Source organism: Sciurus carolinensis, chromosome 11 (genome assembly GCF_902686445.1).
Source record: "Sciurus carolinensis chromosome 11, mSciCar1.2, whole genome shotgun sequence".
In the NCBI taxonomy this organism is placed as follows: Eukaryota; Metazoa; Chordata; class Mammalia; order Rodentia; family Sciuridae; genus Sciurus; species Sciurus carolinensis.
This window is the reverse complement of record NC_062223.1, coordinates 77,920,030-77,934,752: the sequence shown is the minus strand read 5'-3', so window position 1 is coordinate 77,934,752 and position 14,723 is coordinate 77,920,030. Positions and strand designations below refer to the sequence as shown.

At 47.8% G+C, this 14,723-nt stretch overlaps 1 protein-coding gene across 2 annotated transcripts in view; it reads left to right on the top strand.

The window, feature by feature from the left end:
• Window positions 1-14,570, top strand: part of Map6 (microtubule associated protein 6) — a 70,343-nt gene extending 55,773 nt beyond the window's left edge. For both annotated transcript variants that reach the window (XM_047518531.1, XM_047518530.1), the window contains one exon: window positions 13,316-14,570. In XM_047518531.1, the coding sequence (XP_047374487.1) occupies window positions 13,316-14,441 (1,126 nt within the window). In that variant the 3' untranslated portion in view covers window positions 14,442-14,570. The remainder of the gene's footprint in view (window positions 1-13,315) is intronic.
• Window positions 14,571-14,723: the final 153 nt, after the last annotated feature.

Here is a 14,723-nt window from a genome sequence, read left to right as displayed (position 1 = left end):
ATATTAGTCAGTTGCCTTTTGATCGGGTAAGGGAGAAAGACAAAGTAGGGATTGAGAGAGCTGGTAAGAAAGACGGGAGAGAAGCAGAGAGGTAGAGAGGCAGAAAGACACACACACACACACACACACACACACACACACATACACACACACACATAAGACACTAAGAAGAACCTAAAAGGATGAGAGAAAGGAAAATAACTCAGAAACCAGGGAGGGCAAGACCTGGGCAACAGGAAAGGCAGGAAGCAGGAGGCAGGAGGCCTGGCCGGCTTCCCTGGGTTGCCTGGTGAGTAGGGCTCAACCTCACACCTGCAGTCCCAACTCACTGCTCACGCTGCCTCCCTGAAACAGAAAGCAGACAACTAAAACCAGCCATCTCGGTTTTTGTTTTTTAATATTTCTAGTTGTAGATGGGCACAATACCTTTATTTCATTTATTTATTTTTATGTAGTGCTGAGGATCAAACCCAGTGCCTCATGTGTGCTAGGCAGGTGCTCCACCCCTGAGCCACAACTCCAGCCCCCATCTAGTTTTAAAATTGGTCCTTGTTGCTAAATTAGTTATGATTATATTTTAATTCTTTTCTTGGTGAAATTCTTCCTCTTTTTCTATTTTCACTGGGGTTTAAGATTTTATAACCTGTCTCACAGATTTGGGCGGCTGGGTCAGGTCCCACCTCACAAAGGCTGTGGACGCCCTTAGCATGCCATCATGGTCTCAAGGTCCTTTTACTGCCCGGATGTGTTAAAGCAGTTCATGTTTTCAGGACCACAGGTATAAAAACCTTCTTTCAGGATGCAGCCTATGGAGCTCATAGCAAGGCTTCACCCCAGCCCCACTGAGGCTGGCACAGCTGGGACGGTGGCATCTGAGGACATGGAGATAAGAGAGTCAGCTAGGCAGGAAGATAGACTTCCTGGACCGCACCTGCAGAACCAGGCAGGCGCCGCCTGCCATTGAGCACATGCTTCCTCACGACACCCAGTGCATCCTAGAATACCCACAACAAGGAGAGCTAGGGCCAGCATCCTTGCTTATCTTAATATTTACCTTGTGGCTTCTGGCTCACATTGGCAGTGCACTCAGCCATCATTGTGTTGGTGGAGGGAATCTGTCTTGTGCAGCGTTGTGTCTTTCACCAGCCTCTTTGAGCCTTGGTGTCCTCCTCTGGAAATGGGGGCACTAGTACTCAGCTCAGGGGAGCAGAATGGGGAGGACATGACATGAGGATGGTTGGACATACAGTGGACACTAAACCCTGCATTTCTGGCCCTTCCCCTCCCTTGATAGTACTTGAAAGGCATGGGTTCAATTTTTTGCCAATAGACAAGCAGTAACTATGAATTCGTTATGCATATTACACACTCTAAAGTAGAACACTTTTAAAGAGTTCCTAATGTTCTAACAATTTACATTTCTTTGTTTATATTTTTCTTTAGTTGTAGATGGACACGATACCCTTTTATTTATTTATTTTTATTATTTATGTACGTGGTGCTGAGGATGGAACCCAGTGCCCCATGCATGCGAGGCAAGCACTCTACCACTAAGCCACAATCCCAGCCCCTAACAACTTACATTTCTTGATTGTTTACAAAGCATTGCTTTCTGTTGTTCCATGGAGCACCCTGCACCCTGCCCCATCAATGCTGTGGAGCAAAGGTTTGCCCCAAGTAACTGATGAAAAGTGAAGTTCAAAGGAATGTGACTGGGCTTGGAAGACCAAGGAAGCACTAGAGGCAGGGACTTCCATTCCACAGCCTGGGCTGTTTCTGCCCTCGCCTGAAGGAGGCTGGGCTGGCTTGAGATGAATCAGGTTTTGGACAAGTGGAACTCAGTGAAAACTGCACCCCAACCCTTCAGGGTCACACTCTGGTTGGGCTATTTGCCCTCCAACAGGCTGGCTCAGCACCCTCTTGAAATCCTGGAGCTCAAACACAAACGGAGGGAAAATGAGAATTGGATCGGGTTTTCACACACCAACTCAAACACAATTGTCTCAGTCAAATATACAGCGTTTTTCTTTTGGGCACTAAATAAACTGATTAGGTGACTAAAATGCATGGTTAACTACAGAATGGAATGGGCCAATAGACTTTCATTCATAAGAAATGCACTTGGTACTAGAGATACCAAAATAAAATTGTCATCTGATACCTGGAGTATTGGATGAGAGACCATCTTTTTGTGTTTTTATTTCAAACAGTGAAATCGAGCTTGAATTTCTGTCCTTTGTCCTCATAGAAGTGACCCTCCATTTTGTTAACTTGGCATTGTATATAACTATCTCAACAGATGGCCCCAGACATCTTATCTGAGGCCAAGGGAGTTTCAGATGCTGAAAGGAATAAATTACTGCCACTGCTACTGGCTTAAGCTGCTGGAGGGATCTTTAGACTTGCAAATCCGACCATGTCACACCCTGCTTCAAACCATCCGCGGGTTCCTCAGTGGCCTGCAGAAGCTTGTTGTTCTCTCAGTGCGCCATGCTGCTTCTCACCTCCATACCTTCCCCACGCTGTCCCGCCTGCCCAGAATGCCCTTCTCCTGCTTCTCACCTGGCTAATTCATCCTTCAAGACTCTGCTCAGGGGACTGCTCCAGGAAACCTTTCCGTACCTCCCAGGCTGGGTAAGATGCTCACTGTGTGTCTCCATTACGGAACTTACCATATATCCTGTGTCATTCACTCATGTGTGTGTCCTCTGCTGGACCGTGTTTCCCCCAGGGCAAGGGCCAGCTCCTTCTGTCCATTTTTGTAGCCTACTTCCTGGCCCGATGCCTATCACAGAGAATGTCTTCTGGAGTATTTGTTGAATGGACAATGAATGAATGAATGAATGTGTGAATGACCACATTCGCTTGTGCCTCCATAGTCACCATCGTGCCTCCACAAGGCTTTATTCTGTCTAGTAACTGTCCCTGCTCATATGATAGGTGTGGTTTTAAGAAGCATCGCAGCGACAGCAGAGCCTCTGTTCTGGCCAGTGTACCTCTGCACTTTATGTAGTCACTTTTTCTAAACAGTCCTGATTTCATAAAATCATGAGCCCTTAATTACAGGGTAATCTTAAGAGGTTACATCATCCTACCCCCTGCCCAGTGAAGAGCCTTTTATTCGAGGATGCCAGAAAGGCATTCTCCCCACCCCACCCCACCCCAGGGCCACATCATAGGAGAAAGGACTTGGAATTACAGGCCTGGTTCTAAAGCCAAGCTCTACTCTTTGCCAGCTGTGTGACCTTCCCTGAGTCTTTTCATTTCTTTAAGCCTCAAAGAGGTGATAATAATTCTAGTCTCCATCACTCTCCAAACCTATTTGTCTCCCAGGTTCAGGAAGTAGGAGTTGGGCCAACAAAGGATAGCATATTAAAGGAATCTGGTCATTTCTGGAGTTTGGAATAGCAAATGGGAAGGATAAGAACAATAGATTCTTGTTCCTAATCCACTAGACTGTTTTGAGGGACTGACAGGGATGTGTGACAAAGTCCTCTATAAACACGAAAGCATCACACTCCTATCAATACTTCAATTCCTGAGTAGTTTTGCTGACCACCACTGCCCAGTTATCTATCTCTCCTGGTTCCAAACTTCATGGTAGCTGGAGCCACCCAAGGAAAATCCACTCCCTCGGCCACATACTGACCTGAGGTTAAGACCATTTAGAGACGGCTCTTGCTACCCTCCTCCCCTACCCCAGCCCTTCATCTGGTCCCTCCTGTCTGAACAAACCCTATAAATCACCTTGTACAGATTCCATTTTTGCAATTACATGTTCATTTGAATTGATCTCCTTTGGATACATTAAGCCAATTTTGATTGATTGCTCAAGATCCCATCCTTTGCTTTAAATGGGGAGAAGGGGAGGACAGAAATTGATTATTCAGTTCCCAGGAGCACAGAATGAGACAAGAACTGAGCCATTTCTCTCTGGTGGCCCTAGTCCAGGCCTTTACATTTTAAAAAGGGTTGTTAACAGGATTATCAGATTGCTAGTGGCCCATTGAGACCATCGGTCTTGCTCTTGACTTTGTTTACTTTGTGTTAACACAACCAAAGATGCTTTTTACAACATTGCTGGTGCAACTGGGAATTTATTTTTTCTTAGCAGATAAAATCTAGAAAAAGTATTTAATGACAGTAAAATAAATAAGTAAGTAAATAGCAGAGCAGAAAACACAGCCCCCCTCCCCAGCCCCCGGTGACCTAGAATAACCCTTTCCCTGATCTTCACTGGAGCACCTCCTCCTGGAGGGGCTCCAGAGTGGTAAAGAAAGGTAGGAACTAGGAATGCACCCCCGGCCTCTGGTCTGGCTTTTGTGAAATGCAGAGTTGGCCCAGTCTACGGGAAGGATTGAACATTTATTTGGCTTTATACATTTGGTCTAATTTCATCCTTACAATAAAGTTAGTCTGTCATTATCCCCATTTATAGATAAAGAAATCAAAACAGATAAAGATCTTAATCAAAAAGTGATTAAGAACAGTCACACAACTTCTAAGTGGTAAGCTAGGATTTGGAACCGGGTTTGGGTGACTCTAGAGTTCATCCTCTGTCTGGTCCTTGGGCCATCACAGGATTCCTGCTGGGAAGAAGGCACACTTCCTCCTGAACAGGAGCCTCCTCACTCTCTCCCTCATGTACGACTCCTAATGCTCTCATCTGTGGCAAAGGAGTCATGTGAAGGTCACAGATGCAGGATTTGATCAGCATAGCTCACCCCCACACCTCCCACTCAGAATTAAGCCTTGTGGTGGCAAATATTTTTCTAGCTGTGGTCCTAGGTGCTCTTCTGGTGGTAATGAGTCACATCTGGGTGGACTCTGTGGCCCTCGGCTGGTACACTGGCAGCCACACAGGTAGGGCTTCATGATGAGAGTGGGGACGGGCACTTTGAGACCAAGAAGACACTGCTTTCTGGGTCTGTCTTCTTTGCCAGGGGCAAAGTAAACCAGGGCCAGGGAATGGGGTGGTAGCGGTGGTGGTGCCAGGGTTGAGAACATGTAGGACCGGTCAGTAAAGGAACAAGTCTCTCAGCAAATGCAGCTGGGAGCTCTGATCTGAGACCTGTAGAAGTCATTGACTCTAGCCAGAACTAGTCAGGGCCAGGTCAAGTAGAACCCAGTCAGATGTGGCAAATTTGGAACCTCTATATTTGTAGAGAAGGAGCTCTTCAGTTAAGGTCCTGACATTGCTGTATGCTCCCTGTGTGACCTTCGGCAACTTACATCCCCTTTCTGAGCCTGATTTCCAGTTTTGGAAAATGGATAAGAGAATGAGTTCTATCTTCTGCCTGATGCATTGTGAGAACCAATGTTTAATCCTCTTAGAAATCCAGAAAGAGACAGAAAAGGCTGCTACGGTAGTTATGAATAGGAAAACGTGTGTAGCCTGTTAACGTGGTTGTCAGCAGTTGATCTTATCTTATATGAGTTCTTCAGGATGTTGGCTACCTCCTATGTGCCAGCCCAACACTGGAACTTTCTGGATCTCTACTATATTCAATGACCTAGTACATGGTAGGCACTTTTAAAATGTTTGTAGGAACATTTTGTTTGAAAGAAAGAAAACAAGAAAGTGAGGAAAGAGAAAAAGGGAGGAGAAGAGGGAGGGAGGAAGAGAAAGAGAGAGAGGAAAGAGAGAAGCAGCAGACATGATGGTCCCTGCCCTTGGAGCCTAGACCAGAAGCAGCTATGAACCAGGTGACAACAGAGGTGAGGGAGCAACAGGGGGAGGGGGATTATGGGGACTGAGAATAAGCTGGGACTGGGTGTCAGAGGTGGTCCCACTGAGGAAGGGGCCCTGGAACTGAATCTTCGGTCACTGAGGGGGGCTTTCTAGGTAAAGGGGGAATGGATGACTGGCAGCCAGCACTGCAGACCTGAGGAAGCAGAGCCGCAGGGGCGGATGAGAGGAGGCGTGGGCTCCAGGACAGAGGAGTGTGTCCTGTTTGGAGACCTCACCTACAACATGACTTTCAGTTCTGGGCTCACAATCCCAAGGGATGGGAGCCAACTGAGACATGTTAAGAGTACCAGGTGGGACAGTGAGGACTCTGGAAGCCAAGTGTGCAACTTCTGTGGCATTTGTGTTACCCAGAGAAGCCAGGAATAAGGACACAATTGCTGCCACTTTGATCTCCGAAAGGCTTTCCTGGGGCAGGCAGCATGGTGCCCCCGAGGGCGGCTCCAGAGTTCGAGCCCTGGGTCCGGGCAGGGATGTGCAGAGGGATGTGCAGAGCAATTGAACACAAGTTTCTGGAAGTTCATTTCTAGCCAGTGGTCACCAAGGAGTAGGCCACCTCACTGGGGCAGGTATGCCAATCCCAAGGACAGTCAAGCACCAGGGGATGACAGCAGAGACCCAGGAGACACACTGCCCTCGGGTCTGCTCTCATGAAACAGAGAGGGAAGACTTCTCCGGCAAAGAGATGTCTTTGCCCCTTAAAGAGCCCTTTGAGTCTCTGGGTTCGGGGCCAGGGCTAGGGTGGCACCTGTGTGCTGGGGGTGGCAGGTGTCTGGAGTGTGTGCTTTAACAGTCTTTCTTTGGGGCTGCTCCAGGCAGAGACCAGGTCTCAGTTTTGTGTTCCAAGCACAAAGCCTATCACAGAGTAGGAGCCTACTAGATTTTGTCCTATGAATGGAAAAAAAGAAAAAAATTAAAGAAATAAAGAGAAAAAGGCACACACCAGTCATTCATTACTCCCGCTAATGTCTGTCAGGTACTCCTGTCAGCCAGACACTGCTACGTACTCAGGACACAGAGGGAAGCAAAAACAGCCCCACGGTCTAGCAGGAGAGGCAGATAACTACCAAGCCACATGGGGATTGCTGAGCTAGAGGTGCTCACTGAGTCCTGTGGGGGAGAGAGGGGAGAGAACGTGCCTCCCATAGATCCTTCCTAGGAATAATGAGCCTTCCAAGACTGTTTCCTTGGCAATCCCCCTAGGGCAGTGTTCCCATCTCTGGGTTAGGAGCTTTGTTTGTCTCTAACAAGCACAGCCATGTGCAGGGCATGGAGGCGGGCAGGCAGGGAACAAAGCCATGATATCACCCTGTCTGGTACCCACCTCCCAGGGGCCTCTGTGGCACCATTGGCCTGGTCCCTACTCTTCCCATCCTGATCGTCTTTGCTCCGAGTGTGTGTGATCACTCCTTCCACCCACCCACTGAGGTGCTGGAAGGCCCATGTTTTCATCAGGAGCCGACTGTGCATTTGCTATGTGGCTGTAGGAGAGCTCGTTGCCCACTCTGCCAGATCGTAAGTCCCTCTTTGTGGTTACCATTTACATAACCTGGATTCCAGGAGTCACTCTGTGTGACTCAGCTAATCCCCCTTTTAAAGATAAGGACACTGAGGCTTGGAGACTGTGTAGCCATGATGCCACCTTGTGGCTGGGTGGACACTGGAATTCAGCTCTATCAGCCTCGGGCCAGTGGGTGCAGTTTCTCCTCCAAGAGGTTCCTTTTTAAATCCTTTGTAACAGTGTATCTTAAAACCTCCATCACAGGCCTGGCGCATAGTTATTGCCCAGTTAATAAAGGTCTCTTTCTTCCTTGGGGCTTTTCCACCCTGTGGAAGGCAGGGGATTCTAGGACAGGACCCTATGCTGGGAGCATTGTGTACCTCTGGTCTGCTTTGATAGTACAACAGGAGACGATATGGAAAGAAAAAAAATAAATACGGACAGATTATGGGATCAGAATTGTATGCAAGGAATCAGTGGGAGGCAATGGAGGCCTTTCTCCAACTAGCCTAGGACAGGGCCCTGTGATGCTGCTTCTGACTCTGTAAAGCACAGATCCAGTGTCAGTGTGTGTGTACTCGGGAGGCCTTAACTGTCTCTGTGGAAACAAGAAAAGGCAGAACGTGAAGTGTCTCAGACTTAGGAAGTCACAACTAACCTTGGAAGGTTAAGTTTTGCAAAGAGGTCAGAACCTGGCACAGAAAGCAGAAAGGCTTTTTTTAATTTTAATTTTTTTTTTTTTTTCCTCCTGCACTGGGGATTGAACCAGAGGCTGCATGCTTGCTAGGCAGGCACTGTACCACTGAGCTATATCTCTAGCCAAAAAGGCTCTTGTGTGTTCACTCATTGGAATGTATTTAGTCTGACCTCCCTGGGTCAGGGACAGTTTTAGGTATAGAGGATACAATGGTGTACAAAACAGACTTGTTCCCTCCCCTTTGAATATTTTCATCTAGTAGGAGAAACATTACTCAGAAAGAATATAAGAAATTGCTAAGAAAAAGAAGAGAAAAGAAAGTTACAGGGACAGGAGAGCTGGCGGGGGGGGCCTGGCCACAGGGAAGGTTCTGCAGTACTCCAGCGAGCAGACGTGAGGGTGAGCAGGTGTTAATCAGGTGAGGAGGGGCAGGAGAATTTCCCAGGAGACAGCAGCATGTGAAAAAGCTGTGAAATGGGAAGGAGCTAGGCAGGTGGAAGGGACAGGATGAACCCTGGGGGCTGGGAGCAGACTGCTCAGCTGGATGACCACAGAACAGACCTCATTCTTTATTCTCCATGCAAGGAGAAGCCACTGAAGGGTTGTGAAGGGACGGGACCAGGTTTATTTTCTTGAAAGATAATGACCTCAGTATGGAGAATACTTTGGAGAAGAGCCAGAAAGATGGGACCTGGGGCTCCAGTTAGGAGGCTGTGACAGTGGTCTAGAGAGATGATGCATGGCAAGTGGAGGTGGAATAGACGGGGCTGGGGGATTAGGTGAAGGTTTTGAGGGAGAGGAGGATCTCAAGGACTCTGGATGACTCTGGGTTCCTGGGTGGGGCCAGGAATAGAGGGTGAGCTAGATTTCAGCAATGATAATCTTTCTGTTTGGCCTCTTTGTTCTAGATGCTGTGCTGGGCGATGGGGCTGCAGGTGACAAGCACAGCCCCTGCCTTTGGGGAGCTCACAGTCTGATAGGGAAAGCTGACTGGCAGCTGGGGTATCCAGGAATGTGGAGACAGACTGTAAAGTGATGCTACAGGGAGCTGCAAATGAAACTGATTTGGAGACACATGCACAGGAAGAACTTGTGAGGAGGTGGGACCCAGGCCAAGCCTTCAAGGACATTCAGGGCTTCTGCAGGAAAAAGGGGTGGAAGAGGTGACCCAGGAGGCAGAAACAGCAGACACAGCACAGAGAGGCTGTAAACAGCATGGAAGGACCAAAGAGGGAGAAAGGGTCAGAGGAGGGCCTTCCTCCATGCTGCCTGAGTCCAAGGAAATAAACCATCCTTACCATTACCATGGGGATGGATTTATTTGTATAATACACCTGAGCACTCTACAAATGCCAGGAATTATGACTTTAGGTTCCTGCCTAATGGGACCCTCTGATCCTCTGTCCTAACAGAACCCGACACTTTAATTTTTAATCCCCATTTTACAGGTGGGGAAACTAAGGTCTGCGTGGTTGAGTAATTGCCCAAGAGCTCTCAGGCCATGAGAGGCCAGAAGCTAAGTTAAATGCAGCTGGTCTTTCTCAATTTTGAGAGGTCAGAACTGACAGGGAGCCCAGGTGGGGAGGCAGAGGACCTGTGTCCAGTGCTATCCTGAGAGTATCTGCAGCTGGCCCAGAGAATCAGGTTCAATCGTTGGTTGGCCATGCCCAAGAACAGCTGGCCTGTGGCTGAGGAGGGTGAATCCAGCCCACATCTACCAGCCAAGCCACATGCTCTCTTCCACCGAAGCGGCAGCTTGTCTCACTCAGCACTGTGAGGCCCCCAGCACCACTGAAGTGGGTGGGCTTTTTACAGATGGGGAGACTGGCAGGGAACTATGGAGACAAGTGGCAAGAGTCAGCGCCAATGAGGTTTTCATGGTGTCCTTGAGGGCCGTTTTTTGCATAGGAAAACCTGACAAGGCCGCTTTGGTTTTAAAAATGAATACTTAATTTATAAAAATCAAAAATCCAGTGGAATGTCACAATCTCTTTTAAGAAGAATGTTATAACTTAATTTCCCTAAATAATTTAAGTTAAATTGTCAGTACTTTAAAATAAATGGAGCATAAAAATATGGTGGCTATTGGGTTGTCACAAAAGTCCCATTGTTGTTTGTACAGTTTGTAGCTTTCTTATATTTTTCAACTTTAAATTACAAGTCTAATTTCATAGATTAATGGCTTGCCTGGAGCTGTGCAAAGAAATAGCCTGCCAGGCTTTCACTGGCAGTGCCAGGGCAAAGCCAGAGCTTTTCTCCCCCAAAGCGCCCTGCAGACAGGTTGGATCCTGTCTCCCTTTACTTCATCCCATCAAATGCCACGAAGGGCAGTCACTTGTAAGGGTTTAATGCCTATTTACTTTCCTCTCAAGTGCCACTCACCAGAATTTTTGATGGTACAAATAAGAAGTTGAATTTTGCTTTTCTCAACATGAAGAAAAGTTAGAGTTCTGCCATTTGATCTGCTTATTTATAATATCCAGGATTATTTATCTTTAAAATGCCCAAGAAAGGGACCCAGTGCCAGGCAAACCTCTTACCCCCAGGTTTTATTTCATAATAAAATATAGGAGGTAGATACTCAGGACTTTATCATCAGTAATACATCCCAGAAGGGTTTGTTTAGAGACAGGGCCTCACTCTGTTGCCCAGGATGGTCTGGAACTCCTGAGCTCAAGTGATCCTCCCATCTTAGCATTCCCAGTAGTTGGGACTCAGGTGTGTGCCACCTGAGTCCACCAAAAGGGTTTTAATTATTCATTTGATATCCTACTATATTTATAAGCTTCTTTATAAAAAGAAAAAAGTACATAAGAAAAAAATAAAATAAATTACAAGTCTAACTTAATTATTCAATTATACATTTTATATTGCAATCACAAAATGAATCTGTTATTCTAATATGCCAAATTATCTTAAACATTACACATACTTTCCAGTTAAGTCAGAGCAGATTTTTCCTAAAGTTAATACAATAAAAAGGTAATAGTTTGGGTTTAATTAGCTTATTTCTAATCTTAATTCTAAACTGTCCCATGATTAAAGACACTTAGCTACTAAGGGAAACTGTTTACTAATTAAAGCAATATAAGGTTATTGATCCTCACAAATTTGGGATTAGCACACAGCTGACTGAGAGGGTTCATTAAACTGAGGTTCAGAGGTGGCATGGGAGGCAATTCCGTAAATATCCAGAGAAACTTGTTTCCTGCTACGGCTATGGCAGATGGGCCTGCCTTGTTTATGATCTCCATGCCAACAGGGCCCTCCCCTGCCTGCTAACTGGGTAGTTCTGTAGCCCCAGCCCCTCAGATTAGACTTAGCCCTGGTCACCTTCTTTTGTGTCCTCTAAACTTCATCGCCCCAATAGGATGACTGTGCCTAGCTCACCTCATGTCCTGAGAGGATAACACTAATGGATTCCCTACTCGATTCTATTCTGAATTCAGTTTTTCATTTTCCGCTCTGGCTAGCCACCAATGACTAGAGAGGTCATAGTACCATCTTTGAATTCTGCATACTCCTCAACGGGCTTGCCTGGCTCTGTCCTCTAACACTAAGTCCTACTGGTGACCAGGACAACTGTCCTCTGCATTGTGCTGAGCCAGAAGGCCCTCAGCTCTCCCCCTACTTTGATGCTCAGAGACAGCAAGGAGAATTAGACAGACAGGCTGCCCGCCACAATGTACCCCTGATGAGAGGGATCAGCCCCAGGCAGCTTGAGATGCCAAATACAGCAAAAAGCTTCTAGATCACGATTACTCAGCAGAATAAAAACAGCCCAAATTTCTGTAATGTTACTTCTAACTAAATAGAGAAATAATCATAAAACTGCTCAATGCTATCTTGGTTCAAAGGACTCTGTGTATAGACCTCAATCATCACAAATTTCTGAGGAATTTCGCTCTTCCCAGTGAATAGATGATAAGTGGGGCCCAGAGAGACTGACCCGTAGTGATCTGGGGAAGCGGTGCCAGGGGGAGGGCTCACTGAAGCAGCGGTAAGAAGCAGGTAAGACGATTCCTCTGACAGCTTGGAGGAACGGTGGAAATGCTGACGTGGTTCTAAGCTCACAAACCTTGTCGTAAAGTGTAAGAGTAACAATAAGAACTAACTTGTACTGAGCATCTGCTATGCCCGGGCACGGGAGGGGAAAGAACACAGGTCCGAGGGCAGAAAGACCCAGACCCTAGTCCCCGTATGTCTTCTCACTGCCTCCATCACTTGCCCTCTCTGGACCTCAGTTTCTTCATCTAAAATCTAGATCTGTGTGCTTCCCAGGGCTGCCGCATTTTATGAGTAGTGATCTGGAAGGCGCTATGTGCCTAGGTGTGCCAGGGTCTGTGGTGCTGGTCTCTTGAGTGGTGACTTACAGTCTGGCCTGCAAGGAAGGGGTGTGTGCTCTACACCAGAGGGCTGGCCAGGTCTGCGTGTGGTCATGTTTGTCACATGCTCTCCGCAGGTGGGCGAGCCAAAGGAGAGGGAGGTGGCTGCAGTGAGGACTCTGGTAAGAGCTTTGGGCTCTTGGCTACAGGAAATAAGTCCAAAATCTTTGGAGCAAATGAGTGCAAGTGTTCAAGGAGAGTAAGGAAACGGAAGTGGGGATGGAGGGAGGGACAAGGCTCCTCACTGCCTGAATGGGGAGTCCCAGCTAATTGCCTACCAAAGGTGGGGTGTGGTGGGAGTGTTGTAGGAAATAATAGGGTACTCTGACTCTAGAGAATTTAAAAGCAATACTGGAACTAGTTAAAAGCCAATCTAGTTTTTATTATTATCCTGTGCTTACTATTCTAGATAATATCAGTAATAAATACTTTTCCCTTTATGGGGTTGGGGAGGAAGACATTCCCACTGCCCCCTCTCTGGTTTTGCTGTGGACCCCTTGCCCTTCCCAGAAGTCAGCCCTTAACAATGCCACTAGGAAGGAACATAAACTTGGAATTCTTGAAAACAAGGACAGAGTAGTCTGGCCTGTAGGGTCACGTGAGTGGACAGCTAAGATGGAGCTCCCAGGATGGGGCCACAATCCTGGAGGGATAAGTAGGGGCCTGGGTGGAGTGTGGGATGAACTGGCAACTGGGATGCCCACGGGATGCAGTACTGTCGTTGTCACCCAGGCACCGTCCCCTGTGCCACGGGCAGGTTATAATCAATTGGCAAACGCATTGAATGACTGGTTCCTGAGCCTGCCCCCTCACCCCACCCCATGTTTTTTACTAACACAAAAATCAGATTCTCCTCCTGACTTGCCAACAAGAACTGCCCTGCCCAGGCTCCACGAGGCCAAGTCTTATCAGGCAATCTGTGCTCTGCCCTATCCCTGACCTGAGCTCTGTTCTCACAGTGACCACCTTTTTCTCCTTTGCAGGAGCCCAGTCCAACCTGCTGGAGAGACACGTAAGAATCAAGGTCCTGTAGCCACAGAGGCAGACAAGGATCAGTGCCCTGGGGTCCCAGGGCTTCTGAAAGATCAAGGCCCTGTGGTCCAAGAGCCTCCAAAGGAGCAAGGTCCCGTGGTCCCAGGACCTCCAAAGGAGCAAGGTCCCGTGGTCCCAGGACCTCCAAAGGAGCAAGGTCCCGTGGTCCCAGGACCTCCAAAGGAGCAAGGTCCCGTGGTTCCAGGACCTCCAAAGGAGCAAGGTCCTGTGGTTCCAGGGACCCTGAAAGATCAAAGTCCTGTGGTCCCAGAACCTCCAAAGGATCTAGGTTCCATGGTCCCAGAACCAGTCAAGGATCAAGATCACAGAGTCTCTGTACCTTTAAAGAATGAAGGTTCCATGATTTCAGCACCAGCCAAAGATCAAGGTCCCTTGGTCCCAGAGCCTGAAAAGAATCAAAGTCCTATGGTTTCAGCTAGAGTTTTAGATCATGGTTCCATGGTACCAGCATCTCTGAAGGATCAAAGTCCTGTGGTCCCTGAACTTGGGAAAAATCAAAGTCCTGTGGTCCCACCACCTGCTAAGGATCAAGGTCCCACGGTCCCAGAGCATCAGAAGGATCAAAGTGCCATGGTCATAGCACCTATAAAGAGTGAAGATCCCATGGTCTCTGGGCCTGGAAAGGATCAAGGTTTAGTGGTCCCAGAGCCAGTCAAGGGTCAAGATGTAGTGGCCACTGAGCATCTGAAGGATCATGATTCTGTGGTTATGTTACCTGTAAAGAATCAAGGCCCTGTGTTCCATGAGCCAGTGAAGAACCAAGACCCCATTATCCCAGCACTAGCCAAGGATCAAGGTCCTATCGTCTCAGAGTCTCCAAAGAATCAAATTCCCACCGTCACTGAGCCTGTGAAGAAGCAAATTCCTATAATCCCGGTGCCTCTGAAGGATCAAGATCCTCTGGTGCCAGCACCAGCAAAGGACCAAGGTCCTATGGTTCCTGAACCTCTGAAGACTCAAGGCCCCAGGGGCCCTCAGCTGCCCACTGTCTCACCTCCACCCCCAGTCATGATCCCAACTGTCCCTCATGCAGAATATATCGAAGGGTCCCCTTGACGCCCACCCCTTGATATGCCATCGAAGGAGTTGGCAGTGGAAGTGCTCCTCCCCCAGGGGCAGCAAAGACACAGTTAATCTGCATGAAACATGTGCTGTATAGTCTTGCTGGAATCTAATAAAACTGGTCCCTCTGGTTCAGCATGTCTCTCTCTGGCTCTGCAGGGGAGGGGGCACATGTGTGTGCATGCCACGTTCACTCGATGCAGTGTACACTCGAAAGCGGGCAGGTCAGGCTCTGCAGTCACCCACCTGAGCCAGAAGTCTAAGACATGCCCAGTG